Consider the following 24214-nt stretch of genomic DNA (forward strand, 5'->3'; position numbering starts at 1 on the left):
TTCAGCAGGATAATGCATGACCGTATGTTGCAGCTCCTATACGGGCCTTTCTGGATGCAGAAAATGTTCGACTGCTACCCTGCCCAGCACATTCTCCAGATCTCTCAGCAACTGAAAACGACTAGTCAATGGTGGCCGAGAAACTGGCTCGTCACAATACGCCAGTCACTACTCTTGATGAACTGTAGTATCGTGTTGAAGCTGCATGGGCAGCTGTACCTGTACACGCCATCCAAGCTCTGTTTGACCCGATTCCCAGGCGTATCAAGGCCGTTATTACGGCAAGAGGTGGTTGTTCTCAGGATCTATGCACCCAAATTGTGTGAAAATGTAATCTCATGTCAGTTCTAGTATAATATATTTGTCCAATGAATACCCGTTTATCATCTGCATTTCTTCTTGGTGTAGCAATTTTAATGGCCAGTAGTGTACTAATGAATGTAGGAGTACAGGCTCTAGGCAAGTTGTCGACGATTTATGGAGGTTTGGGTCTCGTATAGCTTAATGATAAGGCGACTGACCGCGATAAGCGGGAAATCTGGATTCGAGTCCCAGTCAGACACAAATTTTCGTTGTCATCATCCCATTATACATCCGATGGTTGTCCATATTCGCAAGTGCGAATACATTTCCTGTATATAGAAATATGTTATCTGTATAAAATCGTTTTCCAGCTAGTGCTCCAAGACTGTATACTTTTGATGGAAGCTGCTTTCCTGTTTTCTGCGTCTGGAGGGTGTCCTCGAGAAACATTATCTAGCCCAGCAGTGTCCTCTGAAAACATTATTTGGCCCAGCCGAAACGCAATCATTGTCCTTGTTCCTTTTGCTTGAAAGAGCCCCTTATCCAACGGCACAAATTCCTGTACCAACGAGGCACGCCACTGTTGACGTTCTCTCGCCTCCTCCTAATGCAGGGACCGGCCACAGATGTTGACTTCTGGCCGGAAATCCTTGGTGCGATATGAATCTCCCCTTCAGGTCAACTGCCAGGTAAACGGAGATACACTTCTTCGTCCCAATCGTTCCCCCGGCTCGCACAGAGACTCCGAACCTAGCATGCAGGTCAGACATGTCTAAAAGAACAGACACCACATGTATAATTAAGGATAGGACAGCCAATGATCCCTTCACTGCAGCTGCACACCAAGTTCGAACTCTTACGGGAATCGGCAAAATGCCGCAAATAATGAAGATAATGGCGAAAAGGCTCTACACTAGTAGTGTGTGGACAAATTGAGAATTTTGGTCCGATGGGAGGCGTGCTAAGGTAAAGTCCAGGTGAATTAGGAAAAATGGGGGAAAAAATTTATAAAGTTTTGAAATTTTTGGATAGTACTCACTCATAGGCAATATAGAAGTATAAAACAGAAAAGTTCCCTTGCCTATAGGGAGAGCTTCTCCCTCCCCCACCCCTTAATGTAATTAATTTTCCTTTTTTCAAACTTTACGAAAAACGTTTCATTTAACGAAGTTATCTGTCTGACAGAAAATACTTCTGGTATAATTCTACTCAGACAAGGTCAAATGCATGTTTAAGCAAGGTAATTAGTTTATGAGTGCTAAAATTTGAAGGTAAAAAAGTGAAATTTCTTTTAAAAAAGAGTTTTATATATGGGACAATTTTGCTTTTTAGTCTTTTACTTTCGATTTATGCAACTTAAATTATTGGAATGAAAATCAAATTTCATGAAAATTAAGAATTACTGTAAAGCTAATCGACAATTACTTTTGTTGTAATATATCTACAATACATGTACAGCATGTAGACAATGGCCGGCCGGTGTGGCCGAGCGGCTCTAGGTGCTTCAGTCTGGAACCGCGCGACCGCTACGGTCGCAGGTTCGAATCCTGCCTCGGGCATAGATGTGTGTGATGTCCTTAGGTTGATTAGGTTTAAGTAGTTCTACGAGGGCAGTTCAATAAGTAATGCAACACATTTTTTTTCTCGGCCAATTTTGGTTGAAAAAACCGGAAATTTCTTGTGGAATATTTTCAAACATTCCCGCTTCGTCTCGTATAGTTTCATTGACTTCCGACAGGTGGCAGCGCTGTACGGAGCTGTTAAAATGGCGTCTGTAACGGATGTGCGTTGCAAACAATGGGCAGTGATCGAGTTTCTTTTGGCGGAAAACCAGGGCATCTCAGATATTCATAGGCGCTTGCAGAATGTCTACGGTGATCTGGCAGTGGACAAAAGCACGGTGAGTCGTTGGGCAAAGCGTGTGTCATCATCGCCGCAAGGTCAAGCAAGACTGTCTGATCTCCCGCGTGCGGGCCGGCCGTGCACAGCTGTGACTCCTGCAATGGCGGAGCGAAGGGGTTATTCTGTTCGATGTCCTTCCCCATGGTCAAACGATCAACTCTGAAGTGTATTGTGCTACTCTTCAGAAATTGAAGAAACGACTTCAGCGTGTTCGTAGGCACAAAAATCAGAACGAACTTCTCCTTCTTCATGACAACGCAAGACCTCACACAAGTCTTCGCACCCGAGAGGAGCTCACAAAACTTCAGTGGACTGTTCTTCCTCATGCACCCTACAGCCCCGATCTCGCACCGTCGGATTTCCATATGTTTGGCCCAATGAAGGACGCAATCCGTGGGACGCACTACGCGGATGATGAAGAAGTTATTGATGCAGTACGACGTTGGCTCCGACATCGACCAGTGGAATGGTACCGTGCAGGCATACAGGCCCTCATTTCAAGGTGGCGTAAGGCCGTAGCATTGAATGGAGATTACGTTGAAAAACAGTATTGTGTAGCTAAAAGATTGGGGAATAACCTGGTGTATTTCAATGCTGAATAAAACAACTCCTGTTTCAGAAAAAAAATGTGTTGCATTACTTATTTAACTGCCCTCGTAAGTCTAGGGGACTGATGACCTCAGATGTTAAGTCCTATAGTGCTCAGAGCCATTTCTTTTTTTGTAGACATTGAAAATATCACAATATCTATCAAACAAATATATTCTTGTAAATATTTTTTTTACATAAAATCATGAGCCATGTCTTCTGCCACATCACTGCTAGGCACATAAGTGCAGCTTTGGCCACGACAGTTTTGCACATTGTTGTGCAATGTAGGTCAGCCTTCACACATCCGCGCATTCTTCCGCGGCCTTGAGTGAAGCCGCATGAAATCAGTAGCATTATTTTCTCTGGAGCAGTCGTTTCATGTGAATCGGGCAGAGGGATGAGTTTGATTCCCTCCAGCCCCAGTTTCTGGGATGAAAGTTGTTCCCCAGTCATAGCTGGACTTCTACGTAAACTCGGTAAGAGTGGAGGCGTCCTGCACCAGTAGTGGGAGGCAAACGAGAGAGTATGAGAGCATTGTTTGCCTGACCCACAAGAACATTAAAACGTTTAAATCGAATGGGATTTCAGTTGTCGTCATCAGGACTCTCTAATGTTTTTGTGTAGAGAAAGTATAAATTCCTCTTCTGCTTTTGCAGTAATATCAGGAGAGGAAGCAGGATCGTTGAATATCCGTGGAATATTATGAAGGTGGGGATACTGGTTGAATATTTGGAAAGCTTGCAGGTTTCCTTTCCCAAACAAGGCTGAAGTGCTGTCGCAACCACTTACTGCATGAAGAAACAGTATTGAATTCTTGTATTCATGACGCTACCGTTACCTTCCTTCGTCAGGTTTATGTCTGTGTCGTCTGGAGCAAGAGCGATAAGTAGCACAAGAAGATCTACATTTTGACCCATTATAATCACTTGCTCGTAAAATCTTGAGGCATTAATTGCTTTTGCAACAATTTCATGTGCATCGTCATTCTCAATCCTGGTTTCAATACCAAAACTGCCTAGTTTTTGCACAAGCTGTGAAATAAACATTTCCTTATTGCTGACGTTACTAAGAAAGGCGGACTGTGATTCAACACATAACGTCCCTTCATTAAAGAAAATTTCTCGTGAGGTCCGCCTCATCCCTCGCCTTTGGCGTTCAATAGTTTTTATGTTTAGAGAACTTTCTGAATAATCGTAAAATACAACGGCAACGTCATCTTTATAATGTCTCTGAATATAGGCTATTAAGGTTTTATAAATGTCACCAAAAGTTCCATTCTCAAGCCACACGACGTGGTGGATAAGAAACACTCCCTCTAGAACAAAGAACTTCGATTCATTATTGTCAATATTCATTTAGGTATTTGATTGAAAAGAAGCTACAGCGACGACTTTTTTGTCTTCCTCATCAATCCACTGCTGTCAAACTGAGATATTGGTAACCTCGATAATTTGTACATGAAGCAATCCTTTAAATCATCAGGTCAATGAAACGTGCGCAGCATTCACTGAAAGAAATGCGTTGTATCTACTTCAGTTATATTTTTTTCAAGCCTAACAGGTGACATGCACATTGTCCTAACCATGATGGTTCGCTTAAGCTTCAGAGAACCAAATTTTGGCGAGAGAGTGAGTATTGTTCGAACGCTCCTTCAGCAACAGTCAGTTTGTTATTAGAGTTTTTATAGTCATTGTCTCCTTTCCTGGAAGACATTCATTAAGTTTCTGCAGCAAATCGAGCAGTGAAAATAGACACTCCTCTGAACTATCTATAAATTTGCGTAATTCTTGAAAAGCGGCATCAAAATTGACATTTTGAGGGCGGTCTCGTTTTCGAACAGAGGAGGAGCTCGACACTAATTAAGCTTTCTCTGCTTTCTCAAGCAGCGTATGCTTCACAGTTAAATTAAAGAGCGAACTTCCAAACATTCCACGGCGTTTGTGGCATGGTGTTTTTGTTTCCACCTTTATGTCAAATCTTTTGCACATATGAAACACTATTTTTTGAAATTGAATGGATAAGAGGGAGAGGATCTCAAATTTGTATCATCTACTTGTGCAACATTCTGATTAGTTAGTTTCCTTCTATTACGTTCCTTCACATAGACATACTTAAACCAGTCCAGCGTTCTGTAAAAGATTATGAGCCCCATCCTTCCGTTCCTTGTTGACGCATATCAGAGTTTCCAAGCCCTATTGATCTCTCTCCTTCCGAAACAGACTTACCACAGGTAAAACCGGTAGTACAATCCAGCATCATTGTTTTCTCAGTTGGGGCAAAAAAATGAGACCAAGAAGCACTTAATATCACCACAAAGTGATGACTAGTATCACAAAAACAGAACTCTCTGGCGCTACTTTGACAGTTCACAACGTTAACTCAGCTGAACTGGACTCCTGGATAGGAAGAAACGGCAGCGACAATAGAGATAGGGGAGCGCTGAGGGAATGGGAAGAGGAACTTGACGTTTTCATTGTTGGCACTTACTCCTGTTTTCAACAATACTGATCGAAAAAGAAATACCATCAAGTAGAATATAGAGGCTATTCATTATTTCCATACACCTAATTACGCTTTTCATTTATATACTTTGCTAAGTAATAAAGACTACAAACCATTACGTTAACAGAGTCCTATTCCAATTCTTATACCTCAAATACTACCCGTATCAATAAAAAGATGCACAAGATCTTTTTCGTGTACAATTTTGCGAGGAATATATTAACTAATAAGAGCTGTGTTCGAAAAATGAGCCTTTTGCGTATAAATTTAAAATATGGTACGAAATGATTTCCGGGGGAGATAAAATGGGGACGCGCCCACCCTACGAAAGGGAACTATTCTGTTTCTTATTACTACATTCCATATGAGTATTTTCCCGAAGTTTCAAAACCTTGTACATTTTCCCCCATTTGCTGATTTTCTTACTAATTTGCCTGGGGTAGTAGTCCTTGAAGTTGTGATAACCCCTCTGTCCAGATGGTGTAGTGGTTAGCATATTTACCTAGTCAGCAGGAGGCCTGGGTTCAAATCCCAGTCCAGCACAAATTTCAAACTTTCCCCATTGATATAAATCAAAGCCCACTTGCAACTAATGCTTTAATCTCTGTATGTCTTGATTCATAGTGGCTGCAGGACCAAAATTGATGTAAGTCCTTTCCGACATGTCCAAAAGAACAAGACACCACGTACGTAATTAAGGCAACGACGGCCAATGATTTCTTCAGTGCAGATACCTAAAGGAATCGGCAAAAAGCCACGAGTAATGCGCATGATGTGCAAGGGATTACTACATCAGTGGTGTGCGGATAAGTTGAGTATTTGGATCTGACGGGAGGCGTGTTAGGATAGTCCGTGGAGCTGCGATGACCACTTTGTCCAGATGGCACAGTGGTCAGCATATCTGCCTAGTAATCAGAAGATCCGGGTTTGAACCTCAGTCGAGCACAAATTGTCAACTTCCTCCAATGATTTAAATCAATGCCCACTGGCAGCTAATGTCTTTAATTCCTTTGTGTCTGGATTTTGTTTGTCGAGAGGTGTGACCTATGCAGTCCGTATCAGTTAGGACCTTTTTACAACCACTTTTCTGGCGCCATGTTAAATGCAACGAGTGGTGCACTATTATTTGTAGATAAGTTAGACAGCGATGAAATACCAATAAATGGGCAACTTCCCTCATGGTGTGGTTGTGGGTATGTCCAAACATGATAACTCCTTTTAGCCATTATTTTGCGACTCCACATTGACCCATCTTATTGTGCTGATTCTGTAAAACAGAATGGCACATATTCGATGTTTATAATTGAAGTGCAGTATCACAGAGGTCCAGTGTGGGTTATAATTATCGTCAGGCATCGAAACTTCGTAAGTATTCGAACGTCTTGATGTTGAACCGACTAATGCTGAAAAAAAATAGTTCCAGTTTTGGCCACCAGGTGCTAATTTGGCGCCGGCCAAAGTGGCCGAGCGGTTCTAGGCGCTTCAGTCCGGAACCGCGCGACTGCTACGGTCGCAGATTCGAAGCCTGCTTCGGGCAAGGATGTGTATGATGTCCTTAGGTTAGTTAGGTTTAAGTAGTTCTAAGTTCTAGGGGACTGATGACCTTTCCCGCTTGTTTGATCTTTTCTGCTCATTTTGGCGCTGTGAATGCAAGAAAAACTGTTTCAAATGGCTCTGAGCACTATGGGACTTAACATCCGAGACCATCAGTCCCCTAGACTTAGAACTACTTAAACCTAACTAACCTAAGGACATCACACACATCCATGCCCGAAGCAGGATTCGAACCAGCGACCGTAGCAGTCGCGCGGTTCCGGACTAAAGCGACTAAAACCACTCGGCCACCGAGGCCGGTGAATGCAAGAAAGACATGTTGAAATGATTCCACATGTAATTGACAGTTACGAGACATGAGCAGAAAAGATCAAACAAGCGGGAAAGGGATAATGTTGATTTTATTATTAATCACCGCTTACACCATTGGTTCAGTATGAGTGTCAGAGACGTCAACGAGATACTGTATATCGCCAGATTTGCAACTGGAAGTAGCTTTTTTCCAGCTTAAACCTGTTCCGCATTAACGCGTTAGCGTACCTACCAAGTTTCGCTGCCACGTGATAATTACTGCGCACGCTGGACCTCCGTAAGTTGCTGCACTTATAACCGCCCGGTACGAACAACTTCAGTGCCAGGACTTCCGTCCGCAGTGCAGGGTAATGTGACCACCTGGTACGAGGCCTACACCATCTACAGCATTCCAATTCGGCCAGTATGCCGTTTCCAGGGAGTGACTAATATTTATTCCGGTAAGCTTATAACTGTGATATAAAATCTTAAATAAGAAAATGTGATGCAGATTACCGTCCGTCTCGTAACGTAGGCGTGTGCGGATACTGACCATCTTGCGGAAGTAGACGTTCTCGCGGGCGGCGCCAACCTCGGCGATGCGGCCGCCCGCATCCCGGATGGAGCCGGCGCTCCTGCCGCGATTGCTCCCTTCGTCGTCCTCCTCACTCGTCTCGGACGCGAGGCGCCGCTGCTGCCGGCTGCCCCACCGCTCCCGTCATTCTTCGTACCTCATACTCCTCGCTTTCCTTACAACTAGTCACGTTTTTTACATTCGCTGACAACCCACACTGATACCCGTCAATCATGCAAATAATGATAACACTAAAAATTATGTAGTAAGGTCATCCGAAGACCAGTATCAGTTGCAAAGCAATTTAGAAATGATTGCTGTATGGTGTGGCAGGTGGCAGGTGACGCTAAATAACGAAAAGTGTGAGGTGACACACATGAGTTCCAAAACAAATCCGTTGGAATTCGATTACTCGATAAATAGTACAATTCTCAAGGCTGTCAACTCAACTAAGTACCTGGGTGTTAAAATTACCAACAACTTCAGTTGGAAAGACCACATAGATAATATTGCGGGGAAGGCGAGCCAAAGGTTGCGTTTCATTGGCAGGACACTTAGAACATGCAACAAGTCCACTAAAGAGACAGCTTACACTACACTCGTTCGTCCTCTGTTAGAATATTGCTGCGCGGTGTGGGATCCTTACCAAATGGGATTGACGGAGGACATCGAAAGGGCAGCTCGTTTTGTATTATCACGTAATAGGGGAGAAAGTGTGGCAGATATGATACGCAAGTTGGGATGGAAGTCATTAAAGCAAAGACTTTTTCGTCGCGGCGAGATCTATTTACGAAATTTCAGTCACCAACTTTCTCTTCCGAATGCGAAAATATTTTGTTGAGCCCAACCTACATAGGTAGGAATGATCATCAAAATAAAATAAGAGAAAGCAGAGCTCGAACAGAAAGGTTTAGGTGTTCGTTTTTCCCGCGCGCTGTTCGGGAGTGGAATGGTAGAGAGATAGTATGATTGTGGTTCGATGAACCCTCTGCAGCCACCTGGAGTGGCCGTGCGGTTCTAGGCGCTACAGTCTGGAGCCGAGCGACCGCTCCGGTCGCAGGTTCGAATCCTGCCTCGGGCATGGATGTGTGTGATGTCCTTAGGTTGGTTAGGTTTAGTTAGTTCTAAGTTCTAGGCGACTAATGACCTCAGAAGTTAAGTCGCATAGTGCTCAGAGCCATTTGAACCATTTTTAAACCCTCTGCCAAGCACTTAAATGTGAATTGCAGATTAATCATGTAGATGTAGATAAACAGAAACTGCCCAAGAAAAACTTTTTCACCACACTCATGACTGACAGAGCTTGTGTGTTTGACTGTGTGTGTGTGTGTGTGTGTGTGTGTGTTTATCGAAAACTCTCTCTTAGTACTCTTCTGAGCGTAGAAAGCGATTACGCACAGCTGTTCAAAAATTGCTCTAAGCACTATGGGACTTAACATCTGAGGTGGTCAGTCCCCTAGACTTAGAACTACTTAAACCTAACTAACCTAAAGACATCACACATCCATGCCCGAGGCAGGATTTGAACCTGTGACCGTAGCAGCAGCGCGGTTCCGGACTGAAGCGCCTAGAACCGCTCGGTCACAACGGCCGGCTACGCACTGCTGTGTAGTGGAGGTTAAAGTAAGCCTGCGTTCTCAGTGCAACTGACAAGTGACTAACTGCCCTGTGTCTCCAATCGTGAGCGGTACGTGCGGCTAGTGTACACTGTTCAGTCTGCCAGCAAGCCATGAAGGATCACTTCAAGTTTAGATTGTGAACACATTATCACTTTGCGGCAAGTAGGGCTGGCAAAACGGAAAATTAGCCATCGAATTGGACGACATGACAGCGACATTGAAGGTCTACCTTGTAGCGTTCGCCCACTATCAACGATACCACCAAATGACTGCTACCTGAAAATTATGGCTCGTAGGCAGGCGCGGATCCAACGGAGGCTCACGGAGGTCATGATCCCCTCCACAGACAATTTACCAAAACCATTCATAAATTTCTGGTAGTGGGACATCCACAGCTGTTAAGTCCTTTGCTCATAACTGAAACTTCCACTACAGCTACATAATGTTATTACCGACGTATCGGGGTCTCATCTCCATCTTCAGATGCAACTAAAATCAGTACAAAGAGTACATGTCATGGTTAAGTTGAAAGGCAGCAGATATATGGCAGCTATGTACAGCAGATGTGCTGCCTTTTAACTTGACTAGGACAAGCACACTTTGTAATGATTTTAGTTGCACCTGAAGACGGGGCTGAGACCCCGAAACTTAGTTGTTAAGACTTCAACAACAAAAATTTTGTACAACTGTGGCAACAACTTCAGTTATAAACAAAACCATTTAAATTTTTACATTTCTCAATTCCCAGACGTTTTAGTCGACTTCAAGAGAATGCTTAAGGGACATTCCACGTCAAGTGGTCCAATTTTTTGGAAGTGCGCTCCCCCTCCTCCCCCCCCCCCCCCTCCCTCGACCACCTTGGATTTTGCTGAAATTTTAAATTTTATATGTAGAGTACCACAAGCCTCAAACGAACTTTAAGTTTTAGATTCTCCAGTGGAGAATACAGCCATTTTAGATACAGCCGGTTGTTCGCCTCTCATACAATGACCATGTACAGTACGGAACTGAGATTTCACCAACTTTGACATCTAAAATCTCTCTTGGTATTTATTTTTAAAACATGAATCTTAGCTTGCTTGTACAACTTTTACACTATATTTAATGGTGATAGGCCCCTAATAAATACTACTTCTGCAGATAAGGTGTGTCAAAGTCGGCTTAAAAAACTGGCACTCTAAAAAAATTAAAAGTTACATAGCTCCTTAAATAATTAAGTAACAGATGTTAAATTTGATGTATAGTATGTCTACATGTTATTCTTTTAAAATTTATAATTTTATGTTGCTAGCTCTTTCTGTTACTTTACAAATTTAGTGTAAAGTTGACGATTTTTCCAAAAACGCTAAAAAATAGGGTATTTTCAATCCCATTTCGCTCAAAAGTACCTTTTAGAAACTTTTTAAAACCACTCTCATTAGAAAGAGCATGTTTTGAACATCCTAGAAAATTTGATTAGATTGACTAACGCTGGCAACAGTGCAAAAAAAAGAGGGCTACAGCTGGACAATTTGCAGAAGTCGCGCACGCGCAGTATCAGATTTCTTGGCGCCGTGCCGCCATGTTTGTTTACAGATACCTGTTATTTTGATCTCGAGTGTTCCATAAAGTCTGTTGTTGTATCTGTTGCATTTTGAGGTGGTGGTCTACATCGTTTTGGGAACATAGTCGAGTGCAACCTAGTATACATGTCTTCAGATTCGCATTACTATTATTTTGCTAATTAACTTGATTCGAACTGTACGTCAGTGAATCAATTGATAATGATTATCCTATAGCCAAATGCACTGTTGGGCGCAAATTGTCGTCAAATTGTCACCACGGCATATTTTATTCGAACAAAATAGGGCTCAATTCCGTTAGCAGCTTATCAGAAAATGAAAAAATTCTTATTATTTGACGATCAGAACATGACCAGACCAGATCTGCTTGCGTCACCAAGGAAAGTACCTCCACAAATACGAAATCAGCCAAAAGTCATGTTGCAATCCGTTTAAAAAGCAGAATTCCATTGTCAAATGTGGTTTGTTAAAAGTCACTTTAGTCATGTCCGAGGAAATGAATAAAGTGACCAGTAGCAATTTAAAGCCACGTCAGAACATTTGCATCAGCTGCAAAGCAAAAACATTTCAATGGCTGAGGCCACATCAGCTTCATGACGATTTTGACCCCAATGCCTCAGACACTTTGAATGAAAGCTTGACGGTTTTTGGCACTTCTCCATCGAAAATTCGAAGAATAAGCAGCAGAGACAAAGCTGGCTAATTGAGACAAAACATTGAATGCGTGCAAAATAAAATAGCAGAAGAAATAAAGTCTGTCTCTGGAATGACAGAAGACATTGTACAATCTAATCACTCTGCTAAATGCAGTCTGAGTAATGATTACATTGACATTTTGAAAGAAATGAAAGCAAAAACTGAAATATCCAATAGATTAACGGAAGTTCAGTTACTGACTATAGCCCCAAAAAGTTAGTCAATGAAGGCAAAAGTTTGGCACTTCTGAACGAAGGGTCAAATGAGCCTGGAAAGTTACGGCAGAAAAAGGTATTTTGGTGCATTTCCCTGTGCAAAGATTGGCAAACGATTGTCAAAGGAAGTCACTGACAAGTTCAACAATTCCTAAGAAGACAATGAATACAGCAGGTCCTGGCAACAAAGGCTGTGTTTCAGTTCGGCTTGGTGATATTAAACTACAAAAACAGAAGCAGTTCCTGCTGTTTAATCTTACAGAACTTTACTGGCTTGTCACAATAAATATAGTGATGGAGTTAGTTTCTCGAAATCCTGCGCTCTCAGGCTAAAATGGTGCGTAACTGTTGGTGCTTCAGGCAAGCATTCTGTCTGTGTGTGAACAATACTTCAGAATGTTAAGTTCATGCTGCAAAGTGCTAATGTTAAGGATGAGTACAAAATGCTAACAGGAAAGGCAGTGTGTGATCTGAGTGCCAAAGACTCTGTACGGCATCGCCGTCAAAGCAGATGCAGTTAAAATTTAATTAGGAGAAATATTCCAGGACTGGGATGTAGAGGAATTAATTGAATTCAAACAGTGGATTCACGCTGACCGCGAAACACTAGAAACTAATGTCTCAATAGCGGAAAACTTGCCGATTTTGAGCAATTTTTAGGCCAACTGTGATACAGTTTATCTATTTATGATGCTTACAGAAATAGTAATTATTATTATCACTTAACAGAGTGCAAAAAGTTGTGCAAGCTAGCTAAGTTTCATGTTAAAAAAAATAGCAAGAGAGATACTGTACTGAACGTGGTCAGGTATGTGGTCCAACAAACGGCTGTATCTCAACAAGAATTCCACTTGAGAATCTAAAACTTAACCAAAGTTCGTTTGAGACATGTGGTACTGTACATACTAAATTTCAGAAAAATTAAAGATGGTCGAGCAGGGAGCCCTAGACCTTCACATGGAATGACCCTTTAGCGTGAAACTTAAAGATCTTTAAAATGGAAGTAATTGTACTTCTTGCTTACTAGCATGAGAGCTAGCCCCTGTGGACGGGCTTTGAGCAGCAAGTTAACATTATACTTGCTGCCAGCGACAAATCTGACATGTTACTAGTTCAAGCAAGTCGAGTAAAGCAGAACAGAAAAGGGGAGAAATTTCAATGAGAAAAAATCAGACAGATTCAACATAGGTAGGCCAAAACGACAGAAACAAACAGCATTCCCAAAATTAAACGCTTAAACACCTGTAGCCAGCATAACTGTCAAATTCATGATCGTAAGAGAAATATTAACACCGTTCAGTGCACACTGGGTGCTCATACTGTGTAAATTATTACATCAACAAAGTTGTGAAATTTTGTTGCTGTTAAGGTTCTTAAATCACTGCATGCCAGAAATATTTTTCAAATTTTCAAAAGACAAAAAACCATGCACAACGAAGGAATTGTACGAGTGGGACGGAAATCAGAAGATGTCAGGAGAAAGAGTATCACAAATTTAACAAATCAATAACGCATTGGTCCACCTCTGGCACTAATTTAAACAGGTAGTTGGCTTGCCATTCATCGATAGCGTGATGGATGTCCTCCTGAGGAATATTGTGCCAAATTATGTCCAAATGGCCCATCAGATCGTTAAAATCCCCATATGGTTGGAGGGCCCTGCCATAATGATCCAAACGTTCTCAATTTAGGAGAGAGTCGGCGACGTGGCTGGCCAAGGTAGAATTTGCCAGCCATGAAAACTCTCATCAAGTGCGGGCAGGCATATCTTGCCGAAATGTACACCCAGGACGGCTTGCCACGAAGGCCAACAAAATGAGGCGTAGAATATCGTCGACGTAACGCCGTGCTGGAAGGGTGCCGCGGATGACAACCAAAGGAGTCCTGCTATGAAAAGAAATGGTATCCAGAGCATCACTCCTGGTCGATGGGCTGCATGGTAGGCGACGCTCAGGTTGGTATCCCACCGTTATCAATGGCCTCTCCAGACACGTCCTAGGGTTGGAATCTTATTGACTGAAGTAGAATTCAAGCTTCGAAATGGAAATGAGCGTTTGGCGTCATTGGCCTTACGGGGCAGGTCCCGCAGCCCTGGTGCAGGTCTTATTACATTCGACGCCACATTGGGCGATCTGCGCGCCGGATGGGGATGAAATGATGATGAAGGCAACACAACACCCAGTCCCTGAGCGGAGAAAATCCCCGACCCAGCCGGGAATCGAACCCGGGCCCCTTAGGACGGCAGTCCGTAACGCTGACCATTCAGCTATCGGGGCGGACAGCTACGAAATGAGTCCCGATGACCAGCGAAGTCGTATCTGGAGACGCCCCGCACAGTGGTGGGATACCGACCTGACTGTCGCCCTCCATACGGCACAACAGTTAGGAATGATGGTCTTGTTATCCTCATTTCATAGCAGGACACCTTTGGTTGTTATTCGCTACACCCTTACAGCACAGCTGTACGATACTCTACGCTCCATTTTGTTGCCCTTCAGGGTAAGCCATCCTGCAAGATAATGCCCGCCCTCACACGGCGAGAATTTCTTCTGCTGGTCTCCGTGCTTACTGAACTCTACCTCGGCTAGCAAGGTCGCCGTATCTCTCTTCAACTGGAGCATTATGGGCAGGGCCCTCAAATCAGTTCGAGGTTTCAAGATCTAACACGCCAACTCGACAGAATTTAACAGAAGCCCATCACGAGGACATGCAACAACTCTGAAAATCAATGCCAAGCGCCGGCCGGTGTGCCCGTGCGGTTAAAGGCGCTTCAGTCTGGAAGCGCGTGACCGCTACGGTCGCAGGTTCGAATCCTGCCTCGGGCATGGATGTGTGTGATGTCCTTAGGTTAGTTAGGTTTAAGTAGTTCTAAGTTCTAGGGGACTTATGACTACAGATGTTGAGTCCCATAGTGCTCAGAGCCATTTGAACCATTTTGAATCTATGCCAAGCCCAATAACTGCTTGCATAAGCGTCAGAGATGGACCAAAGGGTTGGTGACTTGCTCAATCTCTGAAGCTCATCCTCTTGAATAAATCACCCAGTTGCAATCATTTGTTTGTCAGTTACTCAGTCGTAATGATTTGTTTGTCTATACACGTGATTTTCGTCGCATTCAGATAATTCCTTCGTTGAGCATGGTTTTTTTTCTGCCTTAGAGAGTATTTCTCTGAACTAAGATGTCTTTGAAGTCATGCCACAGCGATGGACTACGCACTGGTGTAAACACATTATTAATTTTTTATTATTATTGTTACATTATGATATTTATACAGGGTGTTACAAAAAAGGTACGGCCAAACTTTCAGGAAACATTCCTCACACACAAATAAAGAAAAGATGTTAATTGGACATGTGTCCGGAAACGCTTAATTTCCATGTTAGAGCTCATTTTAGTTTCGTCAGTATGTACTGTACTTCCTCGATTCACCGCCAGTTAGCCCAATTGAAGGAAGGTAATGTTGACTTCGGTGCTTGTGTTGACATGCGACTCATTGCTCTACAGTACATCAGTACGCAGCATCAACAGGTTAGTGTTCATCACGAACGTGGTTTTGCAGTCAATGCAATGTTTACAAATGCGGATTTGGCAGATGCCCGTTTGATGTATGGATTAGCACGGGGCAACAGCCGTGGCGCGGTACGTTTGCATCGGTACAGATTTCTAGAACGAAGGTGTCCCGACAGGAAGACGTTCGAAGCAACTGATCGGTACATTTCAGTCGAAGTGTTTGTACGCTTCTCAACAACAGATTCGGTGACCGATGGATTGGTAGAGGCGGACCAATTCCATGGCCTCCACGCTCTCCTGACCTCAACCGTCTTGACTTTCATTTATGGGGGCATTTGAAAGCTCTTGTCTACGCAACCCCGGTACCAAATGTAGAGACTCTTCGTGCTCGTATTGTGGCTCCAGGGCTGCATCAGAGCATCAGGGATTCTATGCGACTGAGGGTGGATGCATGTATCCTCGCTAACGGAGGACATTTTGAACATTTCCTGTAACAAAGTGTTTGACGTCACGCTGGTACGTCCTTTGCTGTGTGTTTCCATTCCATGATTAATGTGATTTGAAGAGAAGTAATAAAATGAGCTGTAACATGGAAAGTAAGCGTTTTCTTTCTTTGTGTATGAGGAATGTTTCCTGAAAGCTTGGCCGTACCTTTTTGTAACACCCTGTATATTTATTGTTGTTTTTATTAAAATCTTAGGTAAGTGAGGAATTTCAATATTTTTGAGGGGGTAGGAGGGACAATCACTGGAGACACAAATAATCAGCAGTGGAAGTAGCTTATATACTGAATAACAAAGGAAACTCTGGAGGGGTTATAGGCGACTTTCACATACTCCTTCCTCCTCCTCGCTGCAACAGAGATGCCGAAGATGAAACGTACACTGATGTCCAAAATTAAAGCAACGAACCACTGTTTCCCCGTCTTGTGTCTAATTCACCGTGTAATCATACAGACTGTTAACAGATGTTCGTACGGTCGTCTTCTGCACGCAAAATGGTATTCAGGTCAGCGGACAACCACGTCAACGATGACGTTGGGCCACCTACCGAATGGGATACTGTTTGCCGGGTAGTTCCACATCCACAATCACTGTGTATACAGTCGCCGACGGTGCAGTATGGCACAAAGAAGACGTCTACCAGACTTCCCGCAGTGGAGGGTCTTAAGAAGAGTGGAAGCAGGAAGTCGCAAACTGATGACTCTCGATGACTTGATGTGAATCGTTCTGTTGTTTCTCGGATGTCGCAACAATTTATAGAGACCGAAACAGTACCCCAAAGACCAGGGCAGGGCCGAACACATGTGATATCAGAAAGAGAGGACCGTTATTTGGATGTAAGGGAACGATGGTACCGTCTTAGCACTGCACGCCATCTGGCATCTGACGTGTTGTATCGAAACAAACTTTGTCCAGAGGGCTTCGGCAGAGTTTCCTTTATTGTCGGAGACCTGCTATATGTGTAACTCTGATGCATCTTCACAGAAGGGAACGTCTAGAATAGAGTCGTCAACATGCCACTTGGGTAGTCGAACAGTGGGACAATGTTCTCTTCACAGATGAGTCCCGACTGTGATTCTCGACGCATTCACACCTGGAGGGAACGCGGAACATGATTTCGCGATCCAAACATTATGGAAAGAGACCGATATCGAGGAGGACCCCAATGCTATGGGCAGGGATTATGTTGACCACATGAACACTACTTCATGAAATTATATGGGTGAATCGACAAGGTTTACTGCAGTCAGCTATCGTGACGAGATCTTGGGATCTCATGTGCGGTTATTGCGAGGTGGACGACAATGATCGACCTCACATGACAAGAGCGGTTGATGTTTTCTTGGAAACGGAAGGGTTGTCTAAGGTGCACTAGGAAGACGGGTTGCATCACTTCGACATCCACCAATCACTCTCCAAGACTTGCGAGCGCACCTCTAGGAAGAATTGGCTTTATTGCCTCAACAAGAAATTGGAAATTGATTACATCATTCATCGCATGCCCCGTCGTTGTCAGGCCTGTATTGCTGCCAGAGGTGGTCCACTCCATACTGAGCAAATTAACCAGTTGTCAGAATGTGTGTGCAAATCCTTTAAGTTGGAAAAAAACGAAGAACATTTTTATGTATATCGCAGTTGTTTACATTGTGTATTCTTCACAGTGTTTCGAGTTTACTATTACTGTTTACACCGTTTTGTGGCAAAATAAATGCAACCTTACAAAATTTCCGTTTGTTTCTTTAATTTTGGACACCAGTGTATTTACAAAATCACCCTAAATCGGGAAAACATTGTGGCCTGCCATAGAACTGAACTCTGGGTCCGCGCCTGTTCGCAGGTACCACGACGAGAATGTAAACAACAGCGCTTTGCCTGTTTGCAGGCAACTGGAAGTGCTGTGCCGACGCGGACAGTACACAACCGTCTCCACGCGACTGATTTGACCTCTATGCTTTCGCTAGGAACGACGACACTATTACAGCACCGTTGCGTCTGAAGAAGGTGGACAAGGCAATGGCAGGAGGGGAAAGTGGATCAATGGCGTTTTGGTCCTCGTCACTGTCAAGTGTACAATTAGTCTGACGCTCGATAATTGTGGTAGAAGAATGTGGAGGCAGTCAGATATCACTGCATGTCTTAGGGACGAAGTCCCACGCCTTCAGCTGGAAGGTGACTGTCATATTTCGGGCTGGTGTTACATATCAATGTATCACACCTCTCATCGTTATCGAGGCTAGTTTGTGCACTGTGTAACACTTGTACAGGATTGTCCAATCTATTTTTCAGCCTTACAGCAACATTTCGGTGACGAGCCCTTCTTTCAAAAGGCAGTAGTATCTGCTCGTATGAACTGGACTGAGCATGCTTGGGACCAGTTTAGACTTGCAGGGCGTCGTTTTAGAAACTTAGCTCACACAGTGAATGAGTTCTGCGAGCTCGCTTTCGAAGAATAGGTCAGGCGAAGAGGATGGGAACATATTATACTGCACGGACTGGAGTAACACGGTATTAAATGTTAGGCAGCAATACTTTCCGATTTCACAGGTGCGGAAAGATGTACACTTTCTATCAGGCTGATTTCATTCTGGTCACTGTCTTGCTTTTATTTTGCAGTAAAGTTAGTTTTTTTTGTTTTTTTTTCCTTAAGGCTTATTCCTCCGTTCCATTTCACGCCTGATCGAAGCCCACAAACGTTCGTGCATGTGTAGTGGTGCAAAAACTTGTTTTGAGCAGTTTATGACATTACGTAAACAAACATAAAACGTCGACGACGTAAGTTTCCTTGATCCCACAAAAAGAAATCAAATATACTGTCACATCTCTATGTTAAGGGATCTTAGAAATCAGCAAAACAACGTTTAAGCTTGAGAGAAAGCGCTAATGTGTGTTTCTCAGTTAACACTGTTATAGGCGAGGCAATAATAATGTACGATGATCCGTAAAAAGGAAGGAAGATTAATTAATGAGGATGTCTTGAAAGATGGAAACTATGCTTCTGTTAGTCAAGAATAGCGAAGGAAATCGGTAGAGTCCTTTTGGCAGGAACCTCCACGGCAGTTGCCTTTAAGCCGCGCGGGGTAACCGTGAGGTCTTAGGGGTCTATGACCTCAGCAGTTTGGTCCCATAGGAACTTACTACTACTTACCACCACTGGCAGTTGCCTTAAACGATTTAAGAAAACCATGTAAAACATAAATCTGGTAGGTCGGACTGCAATATGAACCCCGGTCGTCCTTACTTGCAAGTCCGATGGCTTAACCATTCCGTCACCACCTTCGCACAGAGATCCGAGCAACAGTAAGACTATCAGGTGGACTGTCAGAGGCATCAAGTGTGACAGCTATAAAAACTTGTTATGGACTGAAACCCCATAGCTAAACACCAAGGTATATCATCTAAACAAATGTAACGAACATGCCACACCTATTTTCGCACAGTCCAATGCAGTTTGGAGGATGACAATATCTACGGGAAATAGCGATTGGGTTATCTAAACCGCAGGCCATTAAAATTGCACCTCCAGGAGGAGTAGCAAGTACCGAAATTTTAGTTACTCTACTAAATTTATAGGTCATATGATGTTTACAGGTTGTAAAAGTTAATACACAGTGCTGAGACCTCTGTCAGCAACAATGACTCAGTCCAACTGGACATCGAGTCGAACTGAGCTTGGGTGATGGGTACGGGTATGCTGTTCCATGCAGCTTCGACTCTGTGCCAAACTTTCTGGAAAGGCTTAAGTCGCATGGTCCGACATTTGGTGGATAAGGACGATGCTTGAGTGCTGCAATGCACTTACCCACAAAAAAGAAGAGCATTGTCCTCATCTATGTTTCTTTATTTCTTCGACCACAAATTCGGTGTTTATCTTCTCTTTCTTGTTTTCTTAAATTTATTAGAATGACAATGTAGTACTTCTGATTAACCGTCAAACAAGATGGTGCTGTGGTTAAGACATTGGACTTGCACTTGAGAGGACAGTGATTCAAATACCCGTCCAATCATCCAGATTCAGATTTCTGTCGTTTAAGTAAATCTCTTACGGCAAATGCAGGAACAATTCCTTGCAAAGGATATGGCCTATTTCCTTTCCCTTCCTTCCCTAATCCCGAATTGTGCACAGCCTCTAATAAACGCGTCGTCGATGGGACTTAAGCCATAATATTCTTTCTGTTTCCTGATTAATCATTTGATTCTGAGGCACGCATTTTATCAGCGTTACAACTTTGATTTCGGAAAATGGGACTTACTCATTATTTCTTTTAATTTGTGTCGATGTGGGTTCTCCCAGGGCAGTATTCTAGGTCACACTAAAATACTTACGTTTCGCGGTACTTTGCAGCATATGTGGTTCTTTTAGTAATAGTACCGTTTAACGTCAACGCATATGTTTTTCCAGATATTTTTTGTTTGTGTGTGTATTTTTTCTACCATCGGAAGTAGACAGGGCTGGTTGCAGTCTTCGGCCTCCTTTTGTTCTTCAAAACTCTCTTGGTGCCATTGAAACACACACACACGAGAAATTACGTTACCACCAAAACCTCTGTTAATAACTGAACACAGTCCAATGAAATTTTTGTTTGCTCTACTCGACTTTCATATTGACCGCCATGAGTTTGGGGGAGTGTCCTTCGCAAATACCGTTCAAGAGTTAACTAAAGAAGATAGAAACGCGAAATGTGTTATGGTGGCATCAAGATCGATTAGATTCCAATACCCATCAGAGTCAAAGCTAGGAGACCCACTATCCTTTTGTTTCCTACGTCATGAACATGTGGACGTTCCCAGTATGAACGCACACTCATGTGCAGACCGCGGTGACATTTAAGCAAATATTTTGTTGCGCCGAGTGCAGATCGCCACAGCAGAGACTTCTGCACATAGTTCTCAATGGCATCACTCTTTCCAGCTCGTAGTCTAGCGTTGCTGCCTCTAGACCACAGGGTCCCTGGTTCGATTCCTAGCCGGGATTCATCCCGACCGGAGACTGAGTGTTTGTGTTGTCTCACCATTGCGTCGTCATTCGGGGAAATGGCGAGACTAGACAGTGGAAAGATTGGGAATCTGACGGGCGCTGATAACCACGCCGTTGAGCGCCCCACGGCACCAAAATCATCATCTATTTCTTGGAGTGTATCACAGCAAATATTGGTCACTGGTATTCGTCATAGGGATTAGAATTTTTTGTTATCATTTACGATCATTAGAAGGAAGAACTTTTATCCTGTTGGCATATTTTACCCGAGTTTGAAATGGGTCAAATGGCCAACGACTCTCCAACATTGTTGGTGCAGTAAATAATGCTTTGAAGACATTAGACAAAGTTTTGTATCACGGCAGTTTTCTTTCACTCCCACAGAAGCTGCCGCCCCGCTGTGTCTGCTGTGGAATGATGACTCATGAGGACAGTTTTATTGTAGCGACGGCATTTACATGCCAACTGTTTAAAATTTTCCCTAATTACTACTAATTTATGGGAACTGAGATGAATCCTACTTGTTCATAACTGTTGTCGTGGCACATTTCCAAAGTATAAACGATATACAGTGGTTGACAGGCACATTCGTATACCCACTTATCAATCAGGGAGCGATGTACGTTGGAAAGAAGTTGCGAAACTCAGCTCGCTGTGTTCGTCCATGAGACCCAAAGAGCTGTAGATATCGGTGTTCAGGTTGATGCCGTGTTCCTCGACTTTAGCAGGCATTTGACACTGTCTCGCACTGTAGTTTGGCGGAAAACATACGAGCTACCGGGTATCGGACCAGATCTGCCACTGGATTCAAGATTAGCTTACACATAGAACTCAACACGTCGCTCTTACGGAACAAAATCGACAAATGTAAATGTAATTTCGGAAGAACCCCAAGAAAGTGTGACAGGACCTTTACTGTTTACACTGTTTATAAAAGATCTATAAGAATGTCTCGGAAGCTCTTTAAAGCTGTTCGCAGATCATGCGGTTGCCTATAGGAAGATGGTAACACCGGAAGATAGTAACAGTTTGCAGGACCTACAGATGATTGAAGAATGGTCCAGCGGCTGACCTACTGCGCAAACATAGCAAAGAAATCCACTATTGTACAATTACACTATTAATGATAAATTGCTGAAAACGGTAACTACCTTAAAATATCTAGGAGTATGCATCCGGAGCGACCTTAAGCGGAGTGACCGCATAAAATAAATAGCAGGAGAAGCAGATGCCAGACTGAGATATACGGGAAGAACCACTAAAGAAGTGGTTTACAGGGCGCTTGTTCGACCGATACTTGAACATTTTCATCAATATGGGACTCTTACCAGGTAATACTTATGGAAGAGACAGAGAGGATCCAACGAAGAGCGGCGCCTTTCTTCACGGGATCGTTTAGTTGTCGCGAGAGAGTTGCAGAGAAGCTCAACAAACTCCAGCAGCAGAGTCTAACAAGAGAAGCGGTGTGCATCAGAAAGAGGATTATTACCGAAGTCTTGAGAGAGTACTCTCCAGAAAGAGTGGGACAATATATTACTTCCTTCAAAATACGCCTCGCGGAATGATCAAACGGAGAAATTCGAGAAATTAGAGCTACTACAAAGGGTTACCGAAACCATTCTACTCAAGCGCCATTCGCGAATGCAACAGAGAAGGGGGGATCAATTAGTGTTACAAAAAGTACCCTCCGCCACAGACCGTCAGTTGACTTGCGGAGTACTGATACAGATGTAGGCCACATAAATTAGCCGTGGGGAAACAGATGTTGGAGTCATGCACGGAAGGGATCGCTTATTAAACAGTCATTCAACCTATTCTTGTGCACTTTTTGTCATTATGAGACACTTGCCAAGCTGATTTAACTGAAGAAATATAAAAGATACGGAGAAGAGCTCCACGAGTTGTTACTCGTTTGTTTAATCGGCATGAGAGTAACACAGATACACACAACAAACTACACGGGGGAACGGTAGAAGAGTGGCGTTGCGCATTGCGAAGACACAATATTTCTAGAGCCCAAGTTTCAAAACGAGTTAAGAAACTTACTATTAATTCCAACATACGTCTCACATAATGATCTCGACGCTAAAGTTAAATAAATTCGGTCTCTTCAGAGGTGTGCCGACAGCTTTCTTCCCCCGTACCACCAGCAAGTGCATTAGGAAAAGGGAGGCGGGAATAACACTGGTACAGTAAGTACCCTCTGCCATACTCCACATGGTGGCTCAGGGAGTACAGATGCAGATATAGGACAGTACCACACATCACAGCGACGGAGAAGCGGGAGGGATATCGCATTAACATTATCACATTGGAATATGTGAGAATAGAATCAGACAACAAATTTACAGGTACTGTTACCAGTCACTGTATATTTACATCCGCGACGCTCTAAGGTTTAAACCTCCGTCATCAGATGGATTTACATTTGTTAGTATGACATATGTGTGTTGCGTTATGATTTTTGGAAGAACTTGTGGCACTGTCTAGTGGAGAAACAAAACACTATTTCAGAACATGGTTTTGGGCCTTTTGACTAAAAACTAAACGTGTATCTAAAGGTGAAATTAAAGTAAGTAAAACAGAATACCTCCAGTCGTCACAGTGCCTTTCACTGTCGTAACACATCACAACATTGTGAAAGGAACGTGTGACCACAGGAGGTATTCTATTTTACTTGCTTTATTTTTACCGTCAGATATACATTTATACGTTTAGCTTTTAGTAAAAAAGAAACCATGTTCTGAAATAGTGTTTTTTTCTCCACTAGACAGTGCAAGTTCGCCGGCCAGTGTGGCTACGGTCGCAGGTTCGAATCCTGCCTCGAGCATGGATGTGCGTGATGTCCTTAGGTTATTTAGGTTTAAGTAGTTCTATATTCTAGGGGACTGATCACCTCAGAAGTTAAGTCTCATAGTGCCCAGAGCCATTTGAACCATTTTTGAAGTGCAGGTTCCTCCAAACATCGTAGCACAATGTACACATATGTCATAGCAATAAATGTCAATTTACCTGATGATGCAAGTTCCTCCAAACATCGTAGCACAATGCACACATATGTCATAGCAATAAACGTCAATTTACTTGATGGTGCAGGTTTAAATCTTCGAAACGCGTTGCTGAGATAAATAAACAGTGACTCGTCACAGTAAACGTGTTGTTTCATTCGATGCCAATAACAGTCACGGTAAAGTCTTACCTAAAATTTTCGCATTTAAAGATGTGAGAATCCAAAAGTGTAACGGCCGCTTTCTACTTTCAGAGGCAAGATAAGAGACAGGCAGCACGGCGCAATGATCGAAGTGCGACAGAGGAGCAAACGTCTATTCAGTAAGTCCCAAATGAATGCAGTCGGTGACCAGTTCGAGAACTTTTAATGGCAGTGTAGTATTCACATCTGGTAGATACTCTTTGTT

At 43.2% G+C, this 24214-nt stretch overlaps 1 protein-coding gene across 1 annotated transcript in view; it reads right to left on the bottom strand.

Annotated features, from left to right (window-relative positions):
• LOC124719192 (ATPase inhibitor mai-1, mitochondrial-like) overlaps positions 1-24214 on the bottom strand; it is a 61588-nt gene that overhangs the window by 30194 nt on the left and 7180 nt on the right. The window contains exon 2 of the mRNA XM_047244825.1: positions 7697-7844. Within this exon, the coding sequence (XP_047100781.1) occupies positions 7697-7844 (148 nt within the window). The remainder of the gene's footprint in view (positions 1-7696; positions 7845-24214) is intronic.

This window comes from Schistocerca piceifrons, chromosome 1 (assembly GCF_021461385.2).
Source record: "Schistocerca piceifrons isolate TAMUIC-IGC-003096 chromosome 1, iqSchPice1.1, whole genome shotgun sequence".
NCBI lineage: Eukaryota > Metazoa > Arthropoda > Insecta > Orthoptera > Acrididae > Schistocerca > Schistocerca piceifrons.